The sequence below is a fragment of the Sinocyclocheilus anshuiensis genome, unplaced genomic scaffold (genome assembly GCF_001515605.1).
Source record: "Sinocyclocheilus anshuiensis isolate Anshui unplaced genomic scaffold, SAMN03320099.WGS_v1.1 scaffold937, whole genome shotgun sequence".
Classification (NCBI taxonomy): domain Eukaryota; kingdom Metazoa; phylum Chordata; class Actinopteri; order Cypriniformes; family Cyprinidae; genus Sinocyclocheilus; species Sinocyclocheilus anshuiensis.
In genome coordinates, this window is record NW_015554129.1 from 87,010 (window position 1) to 114,154 (window position 27,145).

General features: G+C 37.8%; 2 protein-coding genes across 3 annotated transcripts in view; both read left to right on the plus strand.

Annotated features, from left to right (window-relative positions):
• LOC107670251 (5'-nucleotidase domain-containing protein 1-like) overlaps positions 1-11,994 on the plus strand; it is a 67,016-nt gene extending 55,022 nt beyond the window's left edge. Inside the window, exons 5-10 of the mRNA XM_016462795.1 lie at positions 871-1,045; positions 1,333-1,430; positions 2,815-2,936; positions 4,597-4,776; positions 9,630-9,792; positions 10,624-11,994. Coding sequence (XP_016318281.1) covers positions 871-1,045; positions 1,333-1,430; positions 2,815-2,936; positions 4,597-4,776; positions 9,630-9,792; positions 10,624-10,730 — 845 coding nt within the window. The 3' untranslated portion in view covers positions 10,731-11,994. The remainder of the gene's footprint in view (positions 1-870; positions 1,046-1,332; positions 1,431-2,814; positions 2,937-4,596; positions 4,777-9,629; positions 9,793-10,623) is intronic.
• Positions 11,995-14,748: 2,754 nt separating this feature from the next.
• Positions 14,749-27,145, plus strand: part of LOC107670255 (dermatan-sulfate epimerase) — a 32,438-nt gene continuing 20,041 nt past the window's right edge. Inside the window, exons 1-3 of one of the 2 annotated variants that reach the window (XM_016462800.1) lie at positions 14,749-14,843; positions 18,263-18,730; positions 25,149-25,402. In XM_016462800.1, coding sequence (XP_016318286.1) covers positions 18,309-18,730; positions 25,149-25,402 — 676 coding nt within the window. In that variant the 5' untranslated portion in view covers positions 14,749-14,843; positions 18,263-18,308. The remainder of the gene's footprint in view (positions 14,844-18,262; positions 18,731-25,148; positions 25,403-27,145) is intronic. The other variant, XM_016462801.1, reaches the window with a different exon arrangement.

Here is a 27,145-nt window from a genome sequence, read left to right on the forward strand (position 1 = left end):
AGGCGGGGCATAGAGGACCTACAATAATGTACAGTATTTGAAAAATAATGTGTTTTTTGAACATTAAAGCATATCAACATATTCTGTTACACCAAATACACAAAATAATGATCTTTAAAATAGCATCATATGACCCCTTTAAAGGATTTCCGCTTCGCGTCGGGTGGTTCTTTGCCTCCACGTCGTGCATTTGAAATCCTTTAATGCACGGCTAGCCGTTGATTATCCCGCTTATTCCATGGTCATTTGCCAAGTTATAGACAAATTCCATAGTCATTTGCCAAGTTATAGACAAGTTAAAACTAGTATTGCTCTTTGCAGCACAATATTTGAATGAATGGGTAAAAATTACAGTTATTTTCGTCAGTTACGGCACGTTAGCGCTAGCATTCTGCCCGCTTCAAATCAGACACAGAGATGAAATAGTGCGGTAAGACCACATTTATTTAAATTAATTATAGCATGTATTTCAATTAATTTTTGATCGATCGTTTGAGACCTGTTTGCTGCGTCTGCGTGTCTCTCTGTACAAACAATTACTTCAAAAACAGCGATTTTATCACCTCGTTGCTGAGGAATATATCTCTCTCTCTCTCTCTCTCTCTCTCTGAAACCAGTATTCAGACAGACCATGGAATAATTGTATTTTTTATGTTTAAACAAATTATAGAAATATTACTCTATTAAGTAATACTGTGTCATGCCTAAAGTTATTTCAGTTTCTTCTACAGAATAAGGTGTATACATGTGTTGAATTTACATAATTTTCCAACAATAAAAAAAAAAGAAATCCTTCAAATGACCCTGTGTTTGAAACCTTATTAAGAAATGATTGATGCAGTGTTTTATTCGGACATATTTCCTGTTTAGAGGACACAGGGACGTATTTCCCCAGTGTGAAGCGCTGTCCTGGCCATTACCTGCAGCCCTGCTCAGATGCGGTGAAGAGATGGTTGAGGAGCATGAAGAAGAGCGGGAAAATCCTGCTGCTCATCACCAGCTCACACTCTGACTACTGCCGGCTCGTGTGTGAGCACATACTCGGGTGAGCACCAAACGCAAAAGAAAGAAATCAATAAGAAAATATTGACATGGGAACATTTTTAGATTAATCAAGACTTTGCCAGTCATTTAAAATATAATATAATCAAAGTCTTATTTATGCTTTATTAGTGAATAAGATGTTTTGTTTGAATATTGTATTACTTGTGCAACAACTAGATATTCCTCATCACTCTATACTACGTATATGATTTTGCATTTAGCATAGGGGCAATACAGAGAATTTTGGCCTTCAAATATCTCCCTACAAATAATTTCTCATTTTTGCAGATCGGACTTTGAGGAGCTGTTTGACATCATTATCACTAATGCTCTGAAGCCTGGATTCTTCTCTTTGGTTCCGCAGCAGAGACCTTTCAGAACGCTGGGTGAGATATTTCCCATGACTGCACTGCAGTAATTATGCTGTATGATGTGATTATGCTATTTATTGTCTTTGTATAATTATTCAGTCAGTTCAGACTTCAAATGCACACTTCTGCTAAAGCAGTTCACCTCATTCAAGACGCACAATCAACTGAACTTTATGAAAATAATTTGGCTGCATGATTTTTTTTTTCTTTTAATGGAGCCAGTTCTAAATTAGAATCAGTTTTCAGTTCCTAACCCAAGTCATGCTTTTGATACAGTATAATACCTTGCATTTCTGCTGCACTCAGGGGGCCTCATTTATAAAATGTTGCGTATAAACCGTCCTGAATTTGTTCTAAGATCATTTCTCAAAAGTGCATAAGTGCAATTCAGAGAAAACGAATATGCGCACAAAAACATGTGCGTATACGCCTCTCTTCCAGATGTGACATTTATAAATCGCAAGTGATCTTGAAATTGTGCGCAGCTGACTGGTATCAGATCTCCTGTAAAAAAAAAAAATTACAAAAAAACAATATGGAATAAACTGTGCAAGCCTACAGAAAGCGAGTAAAGAACTCTCAACATTAGGCTACTTAAAAAGGTCAGTTTAATCTCGCAAAAACTCCCGTTAATAAAAAATCTGACTACACTGCACAATTAATCTCTTACACTGCATCTTTGTTGTTTATGATGAATTCGGTGCTTGCACGTACACCGCTTTTATTATTGTTGCAGCTTAGATGTTCAAATAGCTGCAGTACTCTGACTTTGCCACAAGGAAAAGTTTGTACGCCTGCTCAGACCCTGACGTGGCGGTAAGTACTTTTCCACGTCAAAGACCGTTTTTATAAATATGCACGTTGCCGTGGATTTTAGCGTACGCACACTCTAAGATCAAATCTGTGCGTACGCACATTTTATAAATGAGGCCCAGGGTTTTTATTTTCCTTTGTTTTGATTTGTTCACAATTCAAGTTGTGGTACAGATGTTTTGGGGTTATTTTGGCAGTGGTATTTCATGCCATTAGTTCCTCAGGATTGATTATGCTTAAAATGGTCCCAGCCTTTTCAACTCATACAAAACATAAACTATCTAAATGATCCAATAGCATGCCACATTTTCACAAACAGGTATAACACTATAGGAAACAGAGACTGTTATTTTTGTAGTAAGAAGACTGATCTCAGGCATAGAACTTAGTCTTCAAAATATATATGCACAAATGTCCAATATTTGTATTATTTTCATATTTATAAAACCATCCATACTGTGGAAAAGCCAAGTGTATTAAGTATTACTGTACAGCAGTATTTTTTATTATGCTCATTATGTATATATGTTTAATTTCTTTCATCGTTTTTAAAATATAACACACTTTCTCATCTCTGTCTTAATAGTGGATGATGTTGAAGATAGTGAAGGACTGCCATCTCTGGAAAAGCCTGGTTGGTATTCTCAGGGCAACTGGCCTCATCTCCACGAACTACTGAAGACCATGACCAACAAAACAGAGCCCAAGGTAATGTAGACTAAGAATCATTTTAGAATTGGATTGTGATTCCCAGAAACGGAATTGGATCGAATCCTGAGGTGCCTAAAGGATCCCACTCCTAGTCTATAATGGTTGAAATATTAAATATCCACTTGTATGGCGGTTTCTCATATATTATATTTCTCATACATACATACATACTGTACATATATATATATATATATATATATATATATAACACACACATATATATGTATATATATACACATTATATATATACAGTGCACAGCATAAATGAGTACACCCCCTCTAAAACTTAACAAATTCAGCAATTACTCTTTACTTAGAAGACATGTTAGGGTTCTTTGGAGATGTAATGTTCCAACAAGCCTGCTTGATCAATTACCATAGAAGAATGCCAAAATTATTCAGCAAAATAAGATTTTCTTATCAAAGTAATCAAATTTTGTGTTGCAAAAATGAGTACACACTCCTGAAAGTTACTAAATAAACATTTTTTTTTTAAAAAGTGCACAGGTTTAAGGCTATTTTTGATCAACAGGTAAGTATATTGAACCAAAACTCTTAAAGACAAGTAATTTCCTGTCAGTTAAAAGTGTTATATAGCCCACTGAATTATACTCAGACTTAATGCTGGCAGCAGTGGAACCACTTGGGAGAGAACTGCCAGGTGACTTGTTTCTTAGCATAAAAGAAGACAATGGTACATGAGGAATACCAAATTATTGTTTTAAGTGTGAAAATATAGCACAAGTAGCACCAACATTCAAAAACAATGGACTTGTGATAAGGCTCCTGACATAATAAGGGCTTCACTTTAAGTTTTCATTTAGTGATGTGTGATTTTTTGCTAGAAAAAGAGCAGGAGAAATAACATGCAAGTGTCTCAGAGCCGGCAAAAGCTATGAAAAGAGTGACACTTTATCTCACAGAGTAAGACACAGCCTGCAGAAGTGACATGCATGGTTGTTGTCACCACTAGAATAACCTACTGTAGCCAAAGCTAAATAAACTCATTTAACCGCTTCCAGGGCCCATATTTACAAAATAGAGACTTCTGGGAATCCATACTCTGGTCTCAAGAGACCAATTCAATCATTTCGGATCCAAAAGCATCCAAAATGTTCTGGTGTTGCTAGAGGAGGAGTACAGCCATTAAAGATCAGAGCATTTAAGGAGGTCGTCCTCCAGGAGTTAAACAGCACAGATGTGAAAATTTGTGATGAACTTGTACAGCAGTATACTTTAAGTGCTGGAGAACATACTAAGTACTAGAATATTATACATTTTCTGAATTAAATCTAGGGTGTACTCATTTGGTATCTTTGGTAATGGCTTTGCTACAAATATATGTATATATCTTTGATAAGTCATTATAGAATGCTAATGTACATGCACTAATGTACTATGTACATGTACTAATAATGTACATGCAAATATCACTATGAATGAAAACCTAAAAATCTAAGTTTTGTGACATTCTGACTGTTTAAATGTTATTTTCCTGATACTTTAAGCATCACATAATGTAGTAATGTTTGTAATTGAAGTTATTATAAAGTGTTTCTGTAGCTAGAAATGAAATGATATTGCATACTGGCTGTGTGTCTGTGTCTGTGTGTCTGTGTACTGATTTGTGTCCGCGTGTGTGTCTTATCTGATGCAGGTGGTGTATTTCGGAGACAGCATGCGCTCGGACATGTTCCCGGCCTGCAGCTTTGGAAAGTTGGAGACGGTGATGATTGTGGAGGAGATGGAGGGGGAGGGTGTTCCACGTGCTGACGTGACCCCCAGTAACAGCCCCACCCCGAGTGAAGGCCCAGCAGGGAAAAAGGGCAAGTTTGAGGTGAGAGTGAAAGGCTGTTTCTGTTTAGTCAAGCTCAGGATCTTTTCCACGCTTCATTTCAGAGGTGCTGTGAGTTGGCATTATGTATGTGCTCATCTGTTTGTGGCACAAATATATATCTGTTTCTTTAAAGCACCATCAAAAAAATCAATTTTTGTTCAGGTTATTTACAGTTCATTACAGTATTTTTGTTCATAACTCTGAATTATGCTCGTAATTCCAATCAAAATAATACATATTTTGATCTTGAATGTTTCATCAGGGATCTGAAAAACAGCAGCATGAATCTGCTTACAATCAGATGTTCTTTTATACAGACACCACTGAGAGGAAATGCAGTTAGCAGGAAGGAGGAAGTGGAGAATTACAGGAAATATAGTGGATGTTTTTGTAAAAAATTTGTTTATACAGCAGAAATATCATTTTTGAGGAAATCATTTTTTAGAAAGCTGTTACTTCACTAAACCCCTTACTGTGTCATTTAGGGTTTATAATTCAGTTTTTGAGATGAATGTATTTTACATTTTTCCTAACCCTAACCCTCACTGAAAATGTTATTTGTAAATGTAATGTAATTTTGACTTGTCTTTAACTGTCTAAAATGTTTGTTTGATATTTAAGAGTGACTAAAGCTATTCTGCTAAAGTTGTCCTTTAATTAAGGAGTAATTACTGGCAAACAAATGCACCTAAAATTAAAAGAAAGTATGGTTATACTTTATTTTAAGGTGTCCTTGTTCCAGTGTTATTATACATTTAAGTACTGAGTAATATTAATTAACTACATGTACTTACTATATGGTTAGGGTTAGGATTAGGGTTTGGCTTAGGGTTACTTGCATGTAATTATGCATAATTTATTGTTATTATAATAGTAAGTACATGTAACGTGTAACATGGACACCTTAAAATAAAGTGTTACCGAAAGTATACATGATTAGTAGAATTGTGGATTTTCAGGAAAAAAAAGACTCCACTTTACATTTTCTCAACAAGACCAAATTAACATTTTCTCCATTTAAATGTAGAATTATATGCAGTTTAAATCATGCACAATATCTTAGATTAAGACAATGACACATTTTACCCACCGACACATCTTACCCTACTCTATTTTTTTCTGTATATCTTTGTCATTCAGTTTTAGTGACCCCAGTGATATTTAGTCACTGCTTATGCAAAAATTGTATTCCAGTATATGGACTATGCTCAATTTTATTATACTGATATTTTGAAAAACCTTGTTAAAAAGTAGTGTTGATAAGAGGTTAATTTTTTGGGGGAAATTAACCGATTTATGCCGCAGACCTGGATTCCTTTGTATTTTGTGATTCATGTTTCCCTTTTCTTCAAAAAGTCACAAAGCCAGTATTATGCAACAGGTTTTTTTTTTCTGTCAAACTATGGGAATTTCTGATCAAACACTTCCTTTTTTCTCAGATCAGAGAGTTTCATTCTATTGAAGTCCTTCTGTACAGTTAGGCCTACATCTTTACAACATGCTGAGAGAAACTGTTTGCTTCAGATCTCAGCTTTTATACTGGACATCAAATGGGGACCCAACTCAAAATCATGTGCTTAAACTCTTAATTTCATTTGTATTTATTATTTTTATTAAGTCAATAATTTATTGGCAAAATGCTTTTTTTCTAATTAACATGCTTATTCTCAATTATTATTATTTTATACAATTATTATTATCTTATTTTCTTTTGCCTTGTGTATTTTTGTGTTTGGTTTTTAAAGATGAACACATTTTATGAAACTTGTCCATGTTGGCATCTGCCTATGTTGTGATGAATCTGCATCAGAATAGTAAGACCCTCCTTTATGCCCCTCATGCCAGAGTCCAGTTTCTCTGAAGCGTATTTTGATGGCTTGATCTCCTCTAGGACTCTTTACTTTTTGATTGATTGTTATGAAAATGTTTTTAATGAAGTGAGACCAGATTTAGTTTTTAATTTACTTTTTGAAGATAAGCTTTAAAAACATTAAATTTTTTTTCTTTGGTATTTGTATATAGTTTATTTATTTATTTATTTATGGTACAAACAGTTAAATCCAAGGCTATCCAAAAGAGTAATCCAACAAGCAGGCAGAGGTCAAGGCAGGCAGCAAATAATCACAAAACAGATAACAGTCCAAGGTCAAAAACACTAAGGCAAGGCAACACGGAAGACCAGAAAACGTTACAGACTAAGAGTAAACAGCGATGTGTGAGTGCAATCTTTAAAGTCCTCCTAATATGAGACAGCTGTGGCAAAGGATTATGTGAAATTGAGTCCGGGGTAAATGCCCCCCCCCAGAGAGGTTAACAACGGCCTCTGCGGCCATAACAGGACGGGCAGACAGTTCAGAAATAGCATCTTTGGCCATAACAGGGTGAGCAGAGAGTTCAGGGACAGCCCTTTTGACCATGATAGGACAGGCAGAGAGTTCAAAGGCGACCCCTTTGGTCGTGACAGGACAGGCTGAGGGTTCATAAACTGCCTCTTTGACTGTAACGGGACAGTCAGGGAGTTCATCAATGGCTTCCATGGCCATGACAAGACAGTCAGAGAGTTCACAGACTCCTTCCGTGGCCGTGACAGGGCAAACAGAGAGTTCAGGACCGGCCTTCTTAGCCATGACAGGACAGTCAGAGAGTTCACAGATGACCTCCATAACCATGACAGAACAGGCAGAGAGTTCACAGACGGCCTCTATTACCGTGACAGGACAGACGAAGAGCTCGGAAACGGCCTCCTTGGCCATGACAGGGTAATCTGAGAGTTCAGAATTACAGACCTCCTTAGTCATTGCAGGGCAAACAAAGAGTTCACAGTTAGCCTCCTTGGGCGGAACAGAACATTGAGTGAATTCAGAGGCGGTCTCCGTAACAAGCAGAGCTGAGAGTTCATGAACAGCTTCTTTGGCCGAGACGGGTATGACAGGGGATTCATTGATGGTCTCAATGACCTCGTCAGGACAGACGAAGAGTTCATAAATGGGCACCCCTGTCTTAAAAGGAGCTGAAGCGAACACCCCTGCCACCTCTGGAGGTTCTGCAGCAGTAGCAACAGGAGCTTTAAAAAACACAGAGAGTTCAGAGATGGCACTTGCGGCCATAACAAAGGCATCAGAAAACAGGGAAGTTCAAAAATAGTGTCCGTGGTTGGATCAGAGGTGACTGAGTATACCTGGAGCTCGAGGAAGAGTGCTGCTGCTGTCTCGGGAGGAGCTGGAGAGGACATCACCACCATGGGAGGTTCTGCAATGGAAGTTGCCACCTCAGGGGGACCTGGAGCACACTCAGGGACAGAAGCGAGCTGTGGGACAGATTCAATGGCTGGAGTGAGCTCTGGAGAAGACTCAGGGACTGGAGGAGGCTCGTAAATGGATGAAACTATAGCAGGCTCGGGAATGGATTCAGGGAATAGGGCTGATTCTGGAGCAGACTCTGCGACTAGAGTGGACTCTGGAGCAGATTCATAGACTGGATCTGGTCCTGGATCAGACTCATGGACTGGAGCAGGCTCAGGGATTAGAGCCATCTTTGTACTGTACTCAGGAGCTGAAGTCATCATTAGACTACTGTCGGGTAAGAGCCATTACTAGACTAATGTCAGGGGCTGGAGTGAACACTGAGCTTTGTTCAGAGGCTTAGGCAGACACAAGACTGAAATAGGGGTGGAAACAGACATTGGGCTGTGGTCAGGGGCTGGAATCATCTCTGGGCTAACCTTGGGAACAGAAGCCCTTTTTGGGCTCAACTCAGGAACAGAAGCCCTTTCTGGGCTAAACTCTGGATCAGAAGTCCTCTCTGGGCTTAACTCGGGATCAGAAGCCCTCTCTGGGCTAAACTCGGGAACAGAAGCACTTTTTAGGCTCAACTCGGGAACAGAAGCCCTTTCTGCTCTAAACTCTGGATCAGAAGTCCTCTCTCGGCTAAACTCGGGATCAGAAGCCCTCTCTGGGCTAAACTCTGGAACAGAAGCCCTCTCTGGGCTAAACTCGGGAACTGTGGTGGTGTGTGCGGCCCAAACAAATAAAATGGCCGTAGCCATCACAGGTAAGACAGAGAGCACGTGGCTATTTCTGAGACAGACGGTGCTATGCCCAATGAACTTGAGTGCGTAGTGGCCGGTGGGCTAGCGAGCGTTGAAACTGCGTCACTTGAGAGTGCTGAGATGGCGGGGCTTGAGTGCACTGAGACGGCGGGGCTTGAGAGCGCTGAAACAGTGTCGCTGGTGAGCGTAAAGTCTGCGTTGCTTGTGAGCGTAGAGTCTGCATTGCTCGTGAGCGTAGAGTTCGCAGGGTAACCCTCAGCTCGCACAGACACCAATGGTGGATCTTCCACATTGGATGCCAGTCACAATCACAAAACAGATAACAGTCCAAGATCAAAAACACTAAGGCAAGGCAACACAGAAGACCAGAAAGTGTTACAGGCTAACAGTAAACAGCTATGTGTCATGTGTGAGTGCAATCTTTATAGTCCTCCTAATATGAGACAGCTGTGAACTGATGATGAGATCTGATGAGTCCAGGCAAAGGATTATGGGAAATGGAGTCCGGTGTGAATGGCAAAGGTACAGGATGGAGTGCCCCTCTAGCGGAGCTCGTGGGCACTCCAGCTGGCGATTGTAACAGGTTTATTTAATTTTTTGCATTTAGCATTTTTTTCCGGAAGAGAACAGACCTTTGACCCATTTTTAAAGCTAAAGGCTATATCACACAAATCTCAACACAATCTCTCTAAAGATTCAGTATTGAGAATGCTAAATTATATAACATTATGTATGATGCTGCACACATGGGTTTTTCAAGGTTGACTGACCTTGTGCTCTTTCTTTCTTATAATCTTTCTCTTAGGATCAAGGCATGAAATCTCCTTCAGCTGTATCAAACCAGTGGGGCTCATATTTTGTGGATGTGCAAAAGAATGAAGGAGAGGAAACCCGTAGTCTCACCTGGTGTTGCCACAGTATCCACACATACAGCACCATGGCTATACCCAGCATTGAGGCTATAGCTGGTAAGTGTATTAAACCTACAGAGGGGTCCAAAAGTCTGAGACTGGTACTTCCAGTTTGCATTAATTTTTTTTTTCATTTTTCTGAATTAGAAATGGTGCACAATCTTAAAAATTTCATCATGGTACATCGTAACTTTCAAAATCGTATCGTTTTGTTTTCAGATTTAATTGAAAAGTTTCAGATTTTCAATATCGTCAGACTCGCCGTTTTATTCCAAAGCATAGCCTCAGCATAGGAGAATGAGGATCCAATGACTTTGAGTATCTTTTGTAGAGTTTGGTTAATCTTAATTTCTTAATTGACTAATCAAAGACCTGAAACTTCCAGGGGATCTTTCTTTTTTGTGTGTTGTAGGTATTTGTGCATGTAATCAATCTGCAAAGTTACAAAGCACCAAATGTAACTTTGTGCTTTGTGACTTTGCAGATCGATTACTCCCCTGGTAACTTTCTACAGTGACATGCAATATTACATTTTAAAAACTATTTTGACTGGTTAGATTATCGGTACATTTATATAATTTAGCCCATTTCAAAGATTTGATCTTTAAGCACATATTTCTGAAAGGCAAAATAATTTATTCAGCAATATCATTAGTAATTAATTATTTTATTACTTTGCATACTCTTATTTGGCGTAAAAAGGAATCTTTTTAATTGGTGCAGTTGTTTCCGACCATCTAGGGCATTTTTTTTTTTTTTATATATTAAAATTAAATATTTCAGTCTTAAGACTTTTTCAGTGTAAATATTTATTGGTCCTATTATTGTACATATAGTTTGTTTTATAGTTTGTCTGTAAAACGTCCACCTGTTCCATCTCTCCTCTAGATCTTCCTCTAGACTTTAAGTTCCAGAGATTCTCTTCGGATAAGCCCATCACGACAGGTTATTACCCCAGACCTCCAGACTCACTGCTGAAATGGGAAGAGAACTAGCCCCGAACCCTCACACCAGTCAGCATAGACCAAGAGATTGTTTCACCGTTACGTTCTGGAGCTTCACCACAGAGCTAGACCATCCATTCGTCCAATCAGTGATTAAGCTGTGTGAATGTAACACCCAGAGCGCTGTCTGTGTATTTTCTTCTCACCCCTTCCTGAATCACTACAGCATACACAGTATGAAGTTGTGTCTGTACACATGCTGAAAATCTGTACATTGATCATTGGATGTAGGAGGAAGTCACAGTGTATCGTGTCTCACCCAGCATTGTGAACCCACTACCATTAAACTACTTTTAATGGTGTACAGAGAAAAAAAATGTAGCTTTCCCATGAGCTATGTGTGTTTTTTTGTTTTGTTTTGTCCTGTTTTTATGAAGGGAATGTTATGTGACCTCAGAGGATTTGTTCTTGCAGCTGTTGTAAACACTTTCTTAGGAAAGCAATGCACAAATTATATTGAATATTCATGCAGTCAAGAAACAGCCATGAGTTCTTTGCTCTTTTTATGATTGGTTGATGTTTTGAGAGCGTTGTAACCTGCAGGTTTTGTAACTGGTTCAGATCTGGGCTGGTTTGTTTTACTTTCCATCATTTGATTATGATTTCAATGCTTTAGTTTACTGTAGCTTACTGTATTCTGCAGACGTTTCTGTGACAAATGGAGAAATGGTCGTCATACTTCCAAGCGCCAGTAATAAAAGGAATAGTTTACCCAGAACTAACCATCTAACTAAACCATCATGTTGTTCCAAACCATTGAGCTGTTGATGGAACATAAAGGCTTTGCTGAAGAATCTTCATGCAGCTCTTTCCATACAGCAACAGTTTAAAGTTTGTAAGAAGGACAGAAATAAAAGCACCGAAAACTAGTCTGTATGACTTATGTGCTACATTTCAAGTCTTCTGATGCCACAAGTTGTTATTTACTGACCATTTTTGGTTGTTAACCATAGAGCCCTTGCATAAGTGCACTGATTTAGTCAGCTGACCTCAAGAACTGGATCATTGAGTTAATTGGTGTTTTGAGGTGTTTCTTTTCTTGTTGATCCAGTAAATGATGTGTTTACAGTCAGACTGATTTGTTTAACTTGCAGACTTGATGATCCAGTTACAGCAGTTCTCAGGTTAACAGCTCACTGACGGGAAAGTTTACCGGTGAAAAAGGACTCACATTTTGGTCTGTTCCTCACATCGGAAGACATGAAATATAGCAAACAAGTCTTACACTCTTAAAAATAAAGGTGCTTCACGATGCCATAGAAGAACCTTTTTGTCTAAATGGTTCAATAAAGAACCTTTAACCTTCTGTTTCACAAAAGGTTCTTCATATTATAAAAAGGTAACAAAGAGATGGTTCTTTAAAGAACCTTTGACTGAATGGTGCTTCTATGGCATCGCTGTGAAGAACCTTTTAAGCGTCTTTATTTGTAAGAGTCTATGTATGTTTTAGACATTTCAAGGACGATAGAAAGTCATTCAAGTTTGGAACAACACAAGGTGAGTAAAGAATGAATTTTCATTTAGTGGTGAACTATTCCTTGTAAATGCCTTTCGTTTCAAGTCTTCATTGTTATTGAATGAAGAGGGGTGATTTTTTTTTCTGTGTATAATGTTATAGTATCATATTGTGTAAAAAATATATTGTGCTGTTCAGTGATAGTCAATGTAAACAGTCAGTTTCTGTCATGCGCAGGAGCGGTGTTAAATGGTGCCAAACTTTACCCACCCATCTAGTGATTTTATGTGTCAGGGCACATTTCTCACCTAAAACCAGTTATTTGTTTCATGTGTGTGCTGGCCCTGAGCTTTAATAATGATTTGTTTAAAGCAATGTAAGTGGAATTGATGTTTTTATGTTGAGTGCTCTGATGCGGTTTTTGCATTGGTAGGCTGTAATGGAGTTTACATAAAAAATGGTACAGTGTTATAAATCACACTGCATGATAACGGTTTGGCAGAGATGCCCAAAACAGAGTATTAAGTGACACTTGGCAGCTTCATCATGAGTAGCTACAGAAGTGTGGAAACCCTCATCATAAGCATGACCTACGTTTCTGAGAAAAAAAAACAAAAAAAACATTCTCCTCTTCTGTATGTCGTGAGTAGCACTCGTGCTTGTTTATTGAGGTGCAGGGAAAGTGTTCATATGTGCAGATAAAATACAAAAAGAAAACAAATGTAATGAGTGTTTAAGAAATCTCATGTGTTGTTGCTCCTGATTGCCATTGCGTATTTGCAAATTATGCAATATTTGCTTATTGCTCACATTCAACAGCATGTTAAATGTTTTATTCTATTTAAAGGAGATAGGTAAGGTCGATGCAAATAAAGGCATTTCATTATTTCACATTTGAATATAAATGATAAACATTCAGCAATGTTGTATTTGGATAGTTGACATATAGACCAAACAAGATCTTTTTTTTTTTTTTTTTTTTTATTACATTCAGGATGATGGGTTCAAATTTACAAGAATATATAAGACGAAAGCTCTTAGGTCCTCTGACAAGTTATAATGTGTAAATATTTTTTGTTTGTTTTGTTTGCCTACACTGTAAAAAAAATTCCGTAAAATTTACAGTAAAAAAACGGCAGCTGTGGTTGCCGGAATTTTACCGTAAAAAATACGGTAGCAACGTTTTAGGTTTTACGGTTTTAACTTAAATTTACAGTTAAATACCATAATTTCATTAACTGATATAATGTTAATATACCAACCTACTGAAGTACTGAAATCTGTTTTGTACCTTTGTAATACACTGATAACCACCAAATGCAGGTAGTGATGAGAAAGTCACATGATGAACCAAAGCCCATCACAAGCAGCTTTTAAATAATAACATATATAGAAGGTGCACAGTATCATTCACACAAACGCTAAACACCATCATGGTAACACACATGAAACTGAAATAATGCAATAAACATTAATTTAACAACATTAGGTGTAACACACAACCCTAATATATAAAACTGATAAGAAAAAACTAAGAAACATAGTTATTTCAACAAAAAAACATCAAATTTGAAATGTAACGCAGGGAATTCTGGGACTGTCAATTTACGGTTATTCACTGTAAATTATATGGCATTGTTCACTTCCAAAAACGGTATACTACCGTAAAATGTATGTCCAATACATGTAATGTCCAATACAGTTTTTCACCGTATATAGTAGGGGAATTTACCGTTAACCATTTAACAGGTTTTTACTGTAGCATTTTTACAGTCTTTTACCGTTAAATTCACTGTCATTTTTTACAGTGTACACTAGTTCATTTTAAATAGTCATGTGACATCAATTTAAGAACTACAACTAGGCTATTCAATGCAGTATTTCAATTATGGTCAAAATAAACGGAAAGTGTGTGTGTGTGTGTGTACAGGTTTATATATCCTGGTGGGGACTTAAACCTGAATACACACAGATTCCTGGGGACTCGTGTCACGGTGGGGACCTAAATTGAGGTCCCCATGGGTACAAAAGCTTATAAATCATACAGAATGAGGGTTTTTTTTGAGAAAGTACAAATGCAGAAAGTTTCCTGTGAGGGGTAGGTTTAGGTGTAAAGCAATAGAAAATACAGTTTGTACAGTATAAAAACCATTATGCCTATGGAGAGTCCCTACAAGTATAACTGCCCAGACTGTGTGTGTGTGTGTGCGTGCGTGCGTGCGTGCGTGCGTGAGCGTGAATAAATATAGTAATTCTATTCTATATAGTGTATATATAGTAATCCATTAAAATTTAGATGGTAGAACGTCAAATCCACAACTCTCAAGGATAATAATATCCACTACTCAAATGTAATCATAAAGGTGTCCATGTCTTTTAAGAGGCTTGGTTATTGTATACAGGCTACACTGAAAGTGTTAGTGCAAAGAGAGAGAATGCAAGGACCAACGGGGGGAGATGTTTCCCCTCCCTCTCCTCCAGCAGATGTGACGTTGGTTTAGTGACTTTCTTACTGCGCAGCTGATTGCGTTTCTGCGCATCTATTGACGACAAACCCTTTCAGGCCCACGGCTGCTTTCCATCAGGCATGAGACCCATGATTGCGGCGTTTTTTGGCAAGGTTAAGATAACGCCAGTGGATCTGAGAGGTAACGGAACTCATAACTTGTCTTACACTTTGATATAAGTTTTCATGTTTTGAACTTTAAAGAGCGTTTTGAAGTCCAGATTCTGAGAGTCTTAACATTGAATCCTCAAACGAAGTAAAAAAAAAAAAAAGTTAAAGATATTTGTTTTCCTTGTTAACTATACTGTATACATTTGATAAATCGCTTTATTTAAATCGTGTTTAATTTTTTTAATGCCTTCATTTTTTCGTAGATCTTTCATTTGGGATATTTGCTATCAGTCAGCGTGACTTGCATTGGAAATGTCATCATTTTTATGAAAAATAAAACATGCCTGGAGGTTATAATTACAATATAGATAACCACGTAAAATTTTGGTTAGCTGAAGAACATAATTAGATTTCTCTGTCTTTGACAGCATGTGTTTTTTCTATATGACAGATTAGATAGAAGGACATTAGAAATGACATACAGTGTAGCTTCTTTTTTCTTCTTCAAGAGACAAACTGGATTAAAACAAGCCTGTTCTCTACATCTGTGTGTGTGTGTGTGTGTGTGTGTGTGTGTGTGTGTTCAGATCCTTCACACACAGCTAATGCAAGCATTAGTTGTTTGACCATGTGTTTCCTAGCTGGAATGCAGAAGTTGAGGGGTCAAGGGCCACTGCTGTGACTTGCCCTGTTTGGTTTCACCTTTTGTAAAGAGTTATCTGGAATCCAATGAGCGCCGTACTAACTGGAAGGAAATTATGAATTAATGATGCAGCGTAAGTTGTGATCAGATCACTCATATATTGAGCAACATGAAAGGATCATATTTGAAATAAAGGCAGGGTTTGTGTGTGTGTGTGTTTTAAGACAGGGGTAATAGATACCAGCTGAACTGGACACATGTCTAGACACCCCATAAAACTGGACCAGCTAATTTTCCATTTGACCAACGGCGTGTTAGTCAGTCTGGAGGAGGAGCAGAGAGCTCACATTCCTGTTCTTGGAAAGACGCGGTTGTGGTTCGCTGAATATTAGCAAGTTCTGACTTTTCTCAGACACAACAAGCTTAAACGCTGCTAATCAAAACAAATAAATAGTAAGCAGTCTCTGTGTCTGGACAGCTGTTGTTTTAAAGTCTTCCTGATCACTCAGTGCTCAGATCCTTCACACACAGCTAATGCAAGCATTAGTTGTTTGACCATGTGTTTCCTAGCTGGAATGCAGAAGTTGAGGGGTCAAGGGCCACTGCTGTGACTTGCCCTGTTTGGTTTCACCTTTTGTAAAGAGTTATCTGGAATCCAATGAGCGCCGTACTAACTGGAAGGAAATTATGAATTAATGATGCAGCGTAAGTTGTGATCAGATCACTCATATATTGAGCAACATGAAAGGATCATATTTGAAATAAAGGCAGGGTTTGTGTGTGTGTGTGTTTTAAGACAGGGGTAATAGATACCAGCTGAACTGGACACATGTCTAGACACCCCATAAAACTGGACCAGCTAATTTTCCATTTGACCAACGGCGTGTTAGTCAGTCTGGAGGAGGAGCAGAGAGCTCACATTCCTGTTCTTGGAAAGACGCGGTTGTGGTTCGCTGAATATTAGCAAGTTCTGACTTTTCTCAGACACAACAAGCTTAAACGCTGCTAATCAAAACAAATAAATAGTAAGCAGTCTCTGTGTCTGGACAGCTGTTGTTTTAAAGTCTTCCTGATCACTCACTAAAGGTTTTTTCATTTACTTTCACCTTTCTCAGCCTGTATGCTCAGTCAGCTATAAGTAATCTATAAGTAGGTAGGCTTCCTCAAAAGTGTAAACACTGTGGCTTTGTTTGTTCAAACCAAGGAGGTCTGTGATTCCTGGAGAAAGCTATACATTAGCATTCCGAAACATCTCAATGGCAATTGCTAGGCTAACGAATGCCCCACTCGGATATTTTATTTTGAGCCAATAATGACGCTATAAATGGCATGTGACTAATTACTCTGGAACCATACAGTATATATATATATATTTTCCTATTCGCCTTTGGATTATTGCAGAAAATAAGCTAACAAAATGTGGCCAACAAAACTGTATTATTCTTACATGTTTTGTTCATCAGGATAATCTTCACAAACTAGCACAACTTTTACAAATTATGAAGTTGAGGTGCCGATAACCTTGTGGGCAGCGCGCTGACATACAGTGCTGTTGCACTACAGATGTCCCGAGTTTGAATCCCGACTTGAAGACCTTTCCCGACCCTGCCCCTATCTCTCTCCCACTTCGCTTCCTGTCAACTCTGATCTGTCCTATCGTACTAAACGTGAAAATGCCAAAAATAAATCTTGAAAAATAAAAAAAAAGTAAGTTGAAATACAACAAGTACTAAAAAGCTAAAGTTAGGCTACGCCATGGTGGCATGACTTCAACGTCACCACTGCTAAGATGACCCTGACAAATCTTTTAATTTTAATTTAAAATTTACAAGTTAGGTTGTTTTAGTTAGAATAGTTTGCAAGAGTGTGAGAATTAACAACAAAGCTGTAAAAGCAGACTAGTAAGTAGATGAATTTACCTGTTCGGCATGATGTTTAATGTCTCAGGGAACCTCTGCAACCGCCTTTTCCAAGAAACGTCAAAGATTAAAAAATTGGGTATTATTGACGTATTTTATGTTGTAGAATAAAACGTAAAAAAAAATTAGTTTGAGCTTATGTTAACCATAACTATTAAGCAAAAACGCATTCAAAAGTTCGAGATCTCGTATGCGTTTTTTTTTGGGGTTTGTATTCGTCATCCTTTCCTTTCAAAATGCTTGCTACGGATGCGAAAATGCAGAAAATCGAACCTGATCCAAATTTTTTATGATGGACAAAAGTTTTGGAGGCAGTGTGTAAACGTGATTGACACAACGTGAGGTCGTATTTATTTTTTAACGTGCGAAAATTTAGGACTCAGTGTGTAATGACTTTTAATTGACTTTTGACAATGGAACAGTTCAAAAATCTAACTATTAGATGGTGCAGCATCTAATAGTAGGGGCTCATACTTGACCATGATAATCAGGCAAACCGACATCATTGATTCATTGCAATTAGTTCGTTTTATCTGACCGATGCATGGCAGGTTGTGGAGGAGTGTTCTGGAAAGTGGTTCAGGAACAGCGACGGTTAAGATTTGCTCAAACTCTACTCAAACACTCCACTATTATCATACAGACATGTTGACCTTTAAAGTTTTGATTAATTGTGTTTTTGAGTGCTGCGTATAGGGAGCTTTCAGGCATGAGGGGTTTCCTGTGAGCCTGATGAAGAAAAGCGGCAGGGTGAACTTTCGTCTGCGTTTCATAAATGCATAGAAAAACCCAGAGAGATCAGCCCTACAGCTGGCTCTAATTACTGCAGGCATTCAGACCCAGCAGTGTAGCAGGGACAATAACGTCTCTCTCTTTCTGTCTCCTCAGCTGAGAGGGAGCAAGGTGATGTGGTCTCTCCCTCTCTGATGCCAGAATGAGAACTTACCCCCGTGGGGCACCAACAGTGTTCTTTATAAGTGCACTGTGGATTCTAGTGTCCCCGGCTCTGGCTAAAGCGGACCCCAGCGGAGGCATTCCGTTCCTTGGAGGGAACTACGAGGGAACTCACCCCATGCTGTATTTTGGCCAGGCAGAGGTTGAGGAGCTGCAGCGGGCGGCGGTGGGGACGCACAAGGCTTTGGTCCGACAGATCCGGGAGGCCGGGGAGGCCATACTGGAGCGACCGGAGGAGTATCTGCCCCCTTGGAACCCTACTGAGTTTAGTGCCCGCTGGAATGAAGTCTATGGGAACAACTTAGGCCTGCTCTCTATGTTCTGCCTGCTGTACCCACACCGTGCAGGTGCACTGGACGTAGCCAAGGAATACATGGAGCGCATGGCTGCGCAGCCCAACTGGTAAAGTAGTGTGTGCATTTGTGTCTGAGCGTATGCATTTAATGTGCTGCATAGCCTTCAAAGAAGCTGTGCCTGTGTAATGAGTAGGGCTGCACGATATATCGAAATTATCGAAATATCGTGATATGCATATCGCAACGGCATGCAATATCTGAATCATTTTAATAATAGGCTACTTCAAAATGTTGCAAAAATTCAAAGGTTTAGGTCGACGCATATAGCAGACAATAGCTTGACGTTAAAAAGACTTAAGTTCAAAAAGTTGCAGAAAACAACTCCTTGCCGTCTCGTCTTGCTGTCTGACACACACCTGAAGCACGCGCACAAACCGCATTACGGACAGCGTGTGATCTGTTCAGTTTTCTGTGCTCATAGCCGCCGCGCACACACAGAGACAGGTTTTAGACCCCGCGAACCTCGAGTTGATTCGTCTTTCAATCAACTCGATCGTGATTATCGTGATTAATCGTGATTAATCGCATCCAAAATAAAAGTTTTTGTTTATATAATGTGTGTACTGTGTATATTTTATTATGTATATATAAATACATACACATACATGTATATATTTAAGAAAATATTATATTTGTATATTAAATATATTTATGTATAATATAAATTATATAAATATATACATGTAAATACATATAATTATTTTAAAATGATATTTTCAAAATATATACTGTATGTGTGTGTATTTAAATATACATAATAAATATACACAGTACACACACATATATTACATAAAAACGTTTATTTTGGATGCATTTAATCGCGATTAATCATTTGACAGCACTGGCTAAAACACTTCTGGTCACTTTTAGAAATTGTATTGATGCTATCTTTTTCAAGAAAGTATGTAAAAGATATATATTGGTAAGATCATTTTCATTCAAAAATTTTTTTGATATAATTTAAATAGATTTTACACACTTAAAGCAATATCACATATCGAAAATCTCATTATTTAACAAGGTATCGCATATCGCATTTTTCTTCAATATCACACAGCCCTAGTAATGAGGGTCATATTGTAAGAGCTGTGCATGTAAACGCCATCTTTGGCATTCCTCGTTAGCACGCCCGTCTACGCAGGTTGAAGCTATAGTTCAAATCTTGGTCTGGGGTGCATTTCCCAAAAGCAGCTATGGTCACAAGTTGCCAATAGAGTTTAATGGAACTTCTGACCTTAGTTAGCTAACAATGCTTTTGGGAAACGTGCCGTGACCCGGAGTGTGGTTTATGCAGGTGAGTATTATGGAGACCTGCTAGTAAGAGCTATGTAGGTAAACCTCAAGAGGCACACTAGTAATTAACGCTACTGGTTACCGTCTTTATGGTTACCATTCTTGTTAGTGTGCCCACCTTCTACGTCAGTTGACGCTGATTCGAAACCTGCACAGGCTGCTTCAAACCTGTGAGTAGGACCAGTTACACCAGTTAGTTGATTTGATAGAAATGATTGGCAACAGCTTATGGGTTTCTTGAGGTATTTATTCACAGTATTGTGATAACAGAGGTGAGCACAGCCTAGTCCCCTCATTGGCATCCACTAAATAACCCACAACACGTAGTTTGCTGTCATAAGTTCTGTCATAGATTAGGTTCGCACACAAAATATTTGCCATATTTACAACAGGTGCATATACACAAATTTGGTAATATCCTCTTTCTAATGTTGATGAATTTAGATTGTTCTAAGAGAGAGTGTTTGGTTATGAACTAATATAATACACACCCAAACTTTATTTCCATTTCCAGTCTGCAGAACCTCTCCTATACAGCCATTTGTTACTTTCTGCAAACGTATCTACATTTCTGCATCAGTTTTTGTGTGACTTGCATTGTATTCAAAGTACACATTTTCCCTTATGCTGTCTAAAGATGCACTCTGTGTGTGGCAAGATGTTCAAGTAAAGCCAAGTGCGCTGTTTTCAAACCCAGATGAAACACAATAAACACCTTTTATACAGGCCTAGGCTACACTAGATTAGCTGAGTTTTTGTTCAGAAACTATCCCAGATCCAACTATAACGCAAATCATGTTTGATACTCTGCAATAGGTAAGAAATATAGTTGCTACATAGGGCCACAATTTATTTTATATAAAAGCATAAAGCATTATTAGTTCTATTAGTATTGTTATATGCCAGTTTAAAGGGGTCATATGATGCAATTTCAAGTTTTCCTTTCTCTTTGGAGTGTTACAAGCTGTTGGTGAATAGATAAGATCCCTAAAGTTGCAAAGACTAAAGTCTCAAACCCAAAGAGATGTTCTTTATAAAAGTTAAGACTCGTCCACGCCCTCCTAAAACACCTCGTTTAAACACGCCCCCACATGTCTACGTCACGATGTGAGAAGATTTGCATAACACCGCGCAAATGTTCACGCAAAGAAAGAAGGTGTAACTTTGATTCTCGCTGTAGTATTGTTGCTGCCGCCGCTGCCATGTCGTGGAGACGCTGTGTTTCGTTCCGAAAGCGAAAATACTTTGTTTGGTCTTCCAAAAGAGGACACAACTAGAAATCAGTGGTTAAGTTGTATTTACAACCCCGTTCCAGAACAGTTCATCCCAAATATTCAGATGTGTGCAGTGCATTTTACGGAGGACTGTTTCCTGAACCTGGGAGAGTAGCCTACAATGTGTCTGTGCACAAAGGCTGTTTCTATAAAGTGGGGCAATTCCAACTTTGCAAGGACAGTCTGGTGCTTCTGACTCATAGCCTGTAAGTACGTTTTCATATTTAAAGAATTTGCCACTGATGATTCAAACGCGAGTTTTGAGCAGTGTAGAGTAGCGCTTGTTGTTTGTCATTTCTCCGATCACAAATGCAGACATGGTTTTATGTTTATGAGGCTCGATACGGAACGCAACGTGTAAAAAGACAGTATAAGTCATTATAATCAGTAATTATGTCCTCACTGGATGCAACAAATGCCTCGTTTATAATGAACGATGAGCTTTGTAAAAATCGACACGTTTCAGAAAGGCGGGGCATAGAGGAGCAGCAATAATGTACAGTATGTGGAAAATAATGTGCTTTTTGAACCTTAAACCGCATAAATGCATTGCATTACGCCAAATACACAAAATAATGTTCTTTTTTAGCAACATCATATGACCCCTTTAACACATTCCATGTTTCTAATTCCACAATGATTCTCTTTTCAGAAGCGTGTGGTTTGAGTTTACATGTAGAAAAGAAATGATGAGAATGTCTTGATGAATCAGGATTTCTGCGTGAAAACATTTGCACACAGGTTTTGTGCATAGCCTGCTTTGTGTTTACTGTCACTGTACCTTTAACAGTCTGGAGCTTGATCGTTTTGATAATACTTTTGCAGAAACCTGCTTTTGCAGAAACCATATTGCTTCCTGTAAATTATCTCTAAAATGCTGACAAGCCAAACCTGCCTCTGACACTACAACCTCAAAAGCCTCGAATGCAGTGAGTGACAGTTAGACTCGCCTCTGATATGTCTGAACTTGTACCTGATGCTTCTTATGCACTTACCTTGCCTCTGATATCACTGCTAAAGTTTATGAAGATCAATATGTTCCTATATGATTGGCACTAATTAACTGCAGACTTTGATCTGGACTAATATGTGTAAAAGTAACATCTCAGAAATGCTCTGAAAGGGATAGTTCACCCAAAAAAGAACATTCTGTCATGATTTACTCACCCTCACATTGTTCCAAACCTGTATGAGTTTTTTTTTCTTTTGTTCAACATAAAAGAGAACATTTTAAAGAATGTGGGTAATCAAACAGTTGCTGGTACCCACTGACTTCCAGGGTATGAACAAAAATAAATACTCCAGCAACTGTTTGATTGTCCAAATTCTTTAAAATATGTTTAGTTTTGTTTTCAGCAGAAAAAATAAATCCGTACAGCTTTGAAACAACCTGAGGTTGAGTAAATGATGACAGAATTTTCATTTTTGGGTGAACTGTCCTTTTAAAGACGGTTCTAAGTTTTAGAATGCAGGGCCTTTTAGAAGTTTTGAAGCCCTTGTGATAACCCTCTGAAAGCTTAGACATGTAGACCATCAAATTTATCAAAGGCTTAATTGCTGTCCCCACAAAATCTGGTTTCCATGTATTCAATAACCAACACAAAAATTAGCCAATGGATCTTACTTGTTCACTGAACTGTGAATCACACTGACCCAGATTCCACTGTCATCATTTAATTCCGACACATTCGTTCTTATTTGGAAAGTGTGTGACCTCTGCCTCTTGCATAACAGGAATCGCAAGATGGCTCTAACTAGTTTGGGGTGCATCTTCAGTTGTCTTAACCACTTGTGAACAGTTATGGATGGCGTTTTTTTAAATTATACAAGTTAGTTCCTGTCCTTGAATAGGTAGGGGCAAGTCTTGAGTCATGGCAATGAATCATTGAATCATTCATTCTTCCGATTTATTCAGAAACACTAAATTGGGATGATTCTGTGGAATGATTCACTTTTAGGCAGAGCTCCCACACTGGCTACTGAAGCAGCGTCACATTCCTTCATTCAGGGAACCTGAGTTATATGCATAAGCCAGACTGTTAGGGTCTCTGTTGCTTGTATATTTGAGTTCTGTTAGAGTGGTTTTTAGTTCTCATATGTGTGCACAGCTCTTAAACATATTTCCAAGTCCTAAATATTCATAGTGCAAGTTTTTCCTTACCTACTCCAGTGTGTTCAGATGAGTGCTGGAGTTTCTGTTTAAGCTGTTTGGATGGTTGGGTTAACTGCTGCGGTTCTGCACTCTCATTTACACTGCCGCCAGCATGTAGTGGCCAACCAGGACCAGCCTAACGCAAACCTCCAACTTCTGGAACTCATAACATTGTTGTCATTATTACTCTCACACACACACACCAGAGTGTAGGTATAGATTCAGATCTACAGCATCCACTGCTCTTTAGAAGCTTAAATGTGAACATTTACATTACATAAATTCTTCTTTCTTACCAAAAAAAAAAAAAAAACAGCCCATGCAGGTTTGTAAGCAGCAATATACTTTTTTCCTCCATTTCACTTCTAGATATTAATACCGTCCTGTGAATTGCAATTGAAATGCACTTCACTTGTCTCTTAAATGCTCAAATATACATTAATCTATATGGACATTGTTTATCTATGTATTAATATGAATAAGCTCTATTATTAAAAGCAATTGCAATGGTATAAACAGTAACATTTGCATCCCAAGCCATATTTCATGTCTATTGTCATGTTTGGTAAAACACAAAATAAATGTATTATATTAGTACATTTGAATATTTAATTATTCTGACCTAATGCTCTGTCTCTATTAGGTTAGTGTTTCATAATTTATTTTAAATGTTGTACACCTGTCAATTACTGTATACTTTGCTACAATTTGTTAATGATATTTACTACCTTTCTTATTCTTCGCTGAATTAAAAGAATTGGGTTTGTTAAAAATGAACTAGAAAAAAAAGAAATTGTCACTTTAATGTGTTGCAATTAATTCTCAAAAATAAAGTGATAATAAATAAACATAATTATTCCTACCCACCTATTTTTGTATAAGGAATGTATTCATCTGTCGCAGTTTAATTTTGAAGTACTACCGCTAACACCACTGTAATACTAATTTTTGGATTGTCAGTTTAACCAACCTACAGTATTTTTCTCAGTCAGCAGAGAGTTTCTATATATAGCCAGACATGACAGATCTTCTGCTCATAGCTTCAGTAATTGATAGCAGCATTATTATTTTTTTTGGTCACTTCACATGACAAGAATTTGGTCGTCTCTATGACTGTCAATACAAATATCTGTTTAGTTAGCAGACTAGAGCAGCTTTCCTCTCAAAAGCCATCCAGAGGCTTACTTATAAAAGCACTGCAATTGTTGTTTTTCTAAGCTCTCTCTCTAAAAAAAAAAAAAAAAAGGGCTGAAAAATGTATTTGTCTGACTAAGCAAACACTGTTTGATTGCTATGAGATGTTGTGTGAGATGAAGTGTTTCAGAGTTTTAAAAGCAGCTGTTTTGTTTCAGGATGGTGAAAGATGCTCCGTGGGATGAGGTTCCCAGAGTTTCTATATATAGCCAGACATGACAGATCTTCTGATCATAGCTTCAGTAATTGATAGCAGCATTATTATTATATTTTTGGTCACTTCACATGACAAGAATTTGGTCGTCTCTATGACTGTCAATACAAATATCTGTTTAGTTAGCAGACTAGAGCAGCTTTCCTCTCAAAAGCCATCCAGAGGCTTACTTATAAAAGCACTGCAATTGTTGTTTTTCTAAGCTCTCTCTCTAAAAAAAAAAAAAAAAAGGGCTGAAAAATGTATTTGTCTGACTAAGCAAACACTGTTTGATTGCTATGAGATGTTGTGTGAGATGAAGTGTTTCAGAGTTTTAAAAGCAGCTGTTTTGTTTCAGGATGGTGAAAGATGCTCCGTGGGATGAGGTTCCCATAGCTCACTCTCTGGTCGGCTTTGCTACAGCATACGACTTCCTGTACGAGTACCTCAGTAAAGTTCAGCAGGAGCGCTTCCTGCAGGTGATTGGGAATGCTTCACGATACATGTATGAGAAATCTTACCACCGCGGCTGGGGATTCCAGTACCTCCACAACCACCAACCCACCAACTGTGTTGCTCTTCTGACTGGCAGCCTCGTGGTCATGAACCAAGGTGAGTCTGGCGTTCCTTTAGAGTGTTTTATGTCCAGACAGTGTGAAAGCATCTGCATACCTGTATGTGTGAAGCTCCATCAAGGTGCCTTTAAGGCAAGTTACATCATGGTGACACCCCAAACACATATTTTCTGTGTAGGTAGGGGAGAAATTTTATATAATAAATTCCTGGTAGAATTTTATTTATTTATTTATATAGTTTAAGCCACACACAAACATGCTTTATATATGGAGAGTTTATTTGCAAAAACATAACTCTGGCGTCTTTTTATTCATTTTCATAAATCATGTTTTTTATGGTGTTATCATGGTTTTTATTGCATTTTATTGTGTTAGTTAGCTGTATTTTTTTAGTTATTATTTAATCAAAACTATGGAAGCCCGTTTCACCACTGAATAAAAAATAAAAAAAGGTACTTGGGATTTTGTATCTCACAATTCTGACATTTTTTCACAGAATTGTGTGATATAAACACAATTGCGAGTTATAAAGTCACAATTGTGAGTTAACATCCAATTTTGGGGGGGGACTGATATGTTCTCAGAATTGCGAGTTTATATCACACAATTATGAGAAAAAAAGTCAGAATTGTGAGATTAAAAAGTCTTTTTTTTTAATTTTTTTTTTATTCAGTGGCAGAGACGGGCTTCCATACAAAACAACCCAACTGCAGTTTGATTGATATTAATTGGAATGCAGGATAAAAAAAACAAAAACATGATTTATGAAACAGATGTAATTACATGCAGATATTTTTCAAATATAAGTACAATGTAAAAACATGTATGTACACAATAAGTGCATTGTACCAAACGATTAATTTAAATGTAAGTACATAGTAGTTAAGGACACTTAATATAAAGTGGGACCATTTTTTACAGTGTATCTACTTGACTGGGTAAGGACTGTTTGTAAAAATTAAGTTTCAAATCAAAAATAATAAATCTGATAGCAGTAGTTTCATAACTTCTGCTCAAGTCTTGTTAAAAAACGTAATTTTTCACACTGGTCTAGTTAACGTACATGTAAGTTTTTAAAGTAAATTACCTTTATGAAATATTTTATTGGCTCTTTTAGCTGAAGGATGAGACTTCCGTTCCTACAGCCGCTAAAATTGAGTGTTGTGATTACATTTACCTATGATTTGTCCACTTTATATTGTATCTACCTCTACGGACAGCATCTGTGTCATGCTGTTCAATGTTGGAATTCTGTTGGGAAATGCATCACAAAAACATTAAAAAAGTCATGAAAGCACATTTAAAATTTAAGAAAAACAGGACAAGTAAAATATTTTAGGCCTGTAGGGCCAATAATTGACAACATGCTCCACATGACCTTTTATTAAACCCAGAAAACCCCTGTAACAGCACGTAACAGAAACTTTTATTTTAATACCAAGCGGAACTGAAATTCTCAGTTTCAGAACTGAATCTGTGCACAATCTGTTACTCCCACTTGAACTGACATATGGTTTTTGGAGAAAGTTCAGTGCTCTGCCCCCCCACACACACACACACAGACACACACACACACACACACACACACATATACATATATATATATATCATAAAACCCATAGAGCTGTATGATAAAGGTGATCGTGATTTGACCAAGTACAACATGTTCCTGGATCAGCATCCTTGTTGATCCTGGAACAACATTCCTATCAACCAATCAGAATTGAGGGATAACTTTTCAGGAAATATCTGTTTTAGGCTTACAACCAGGGTTAGGTGC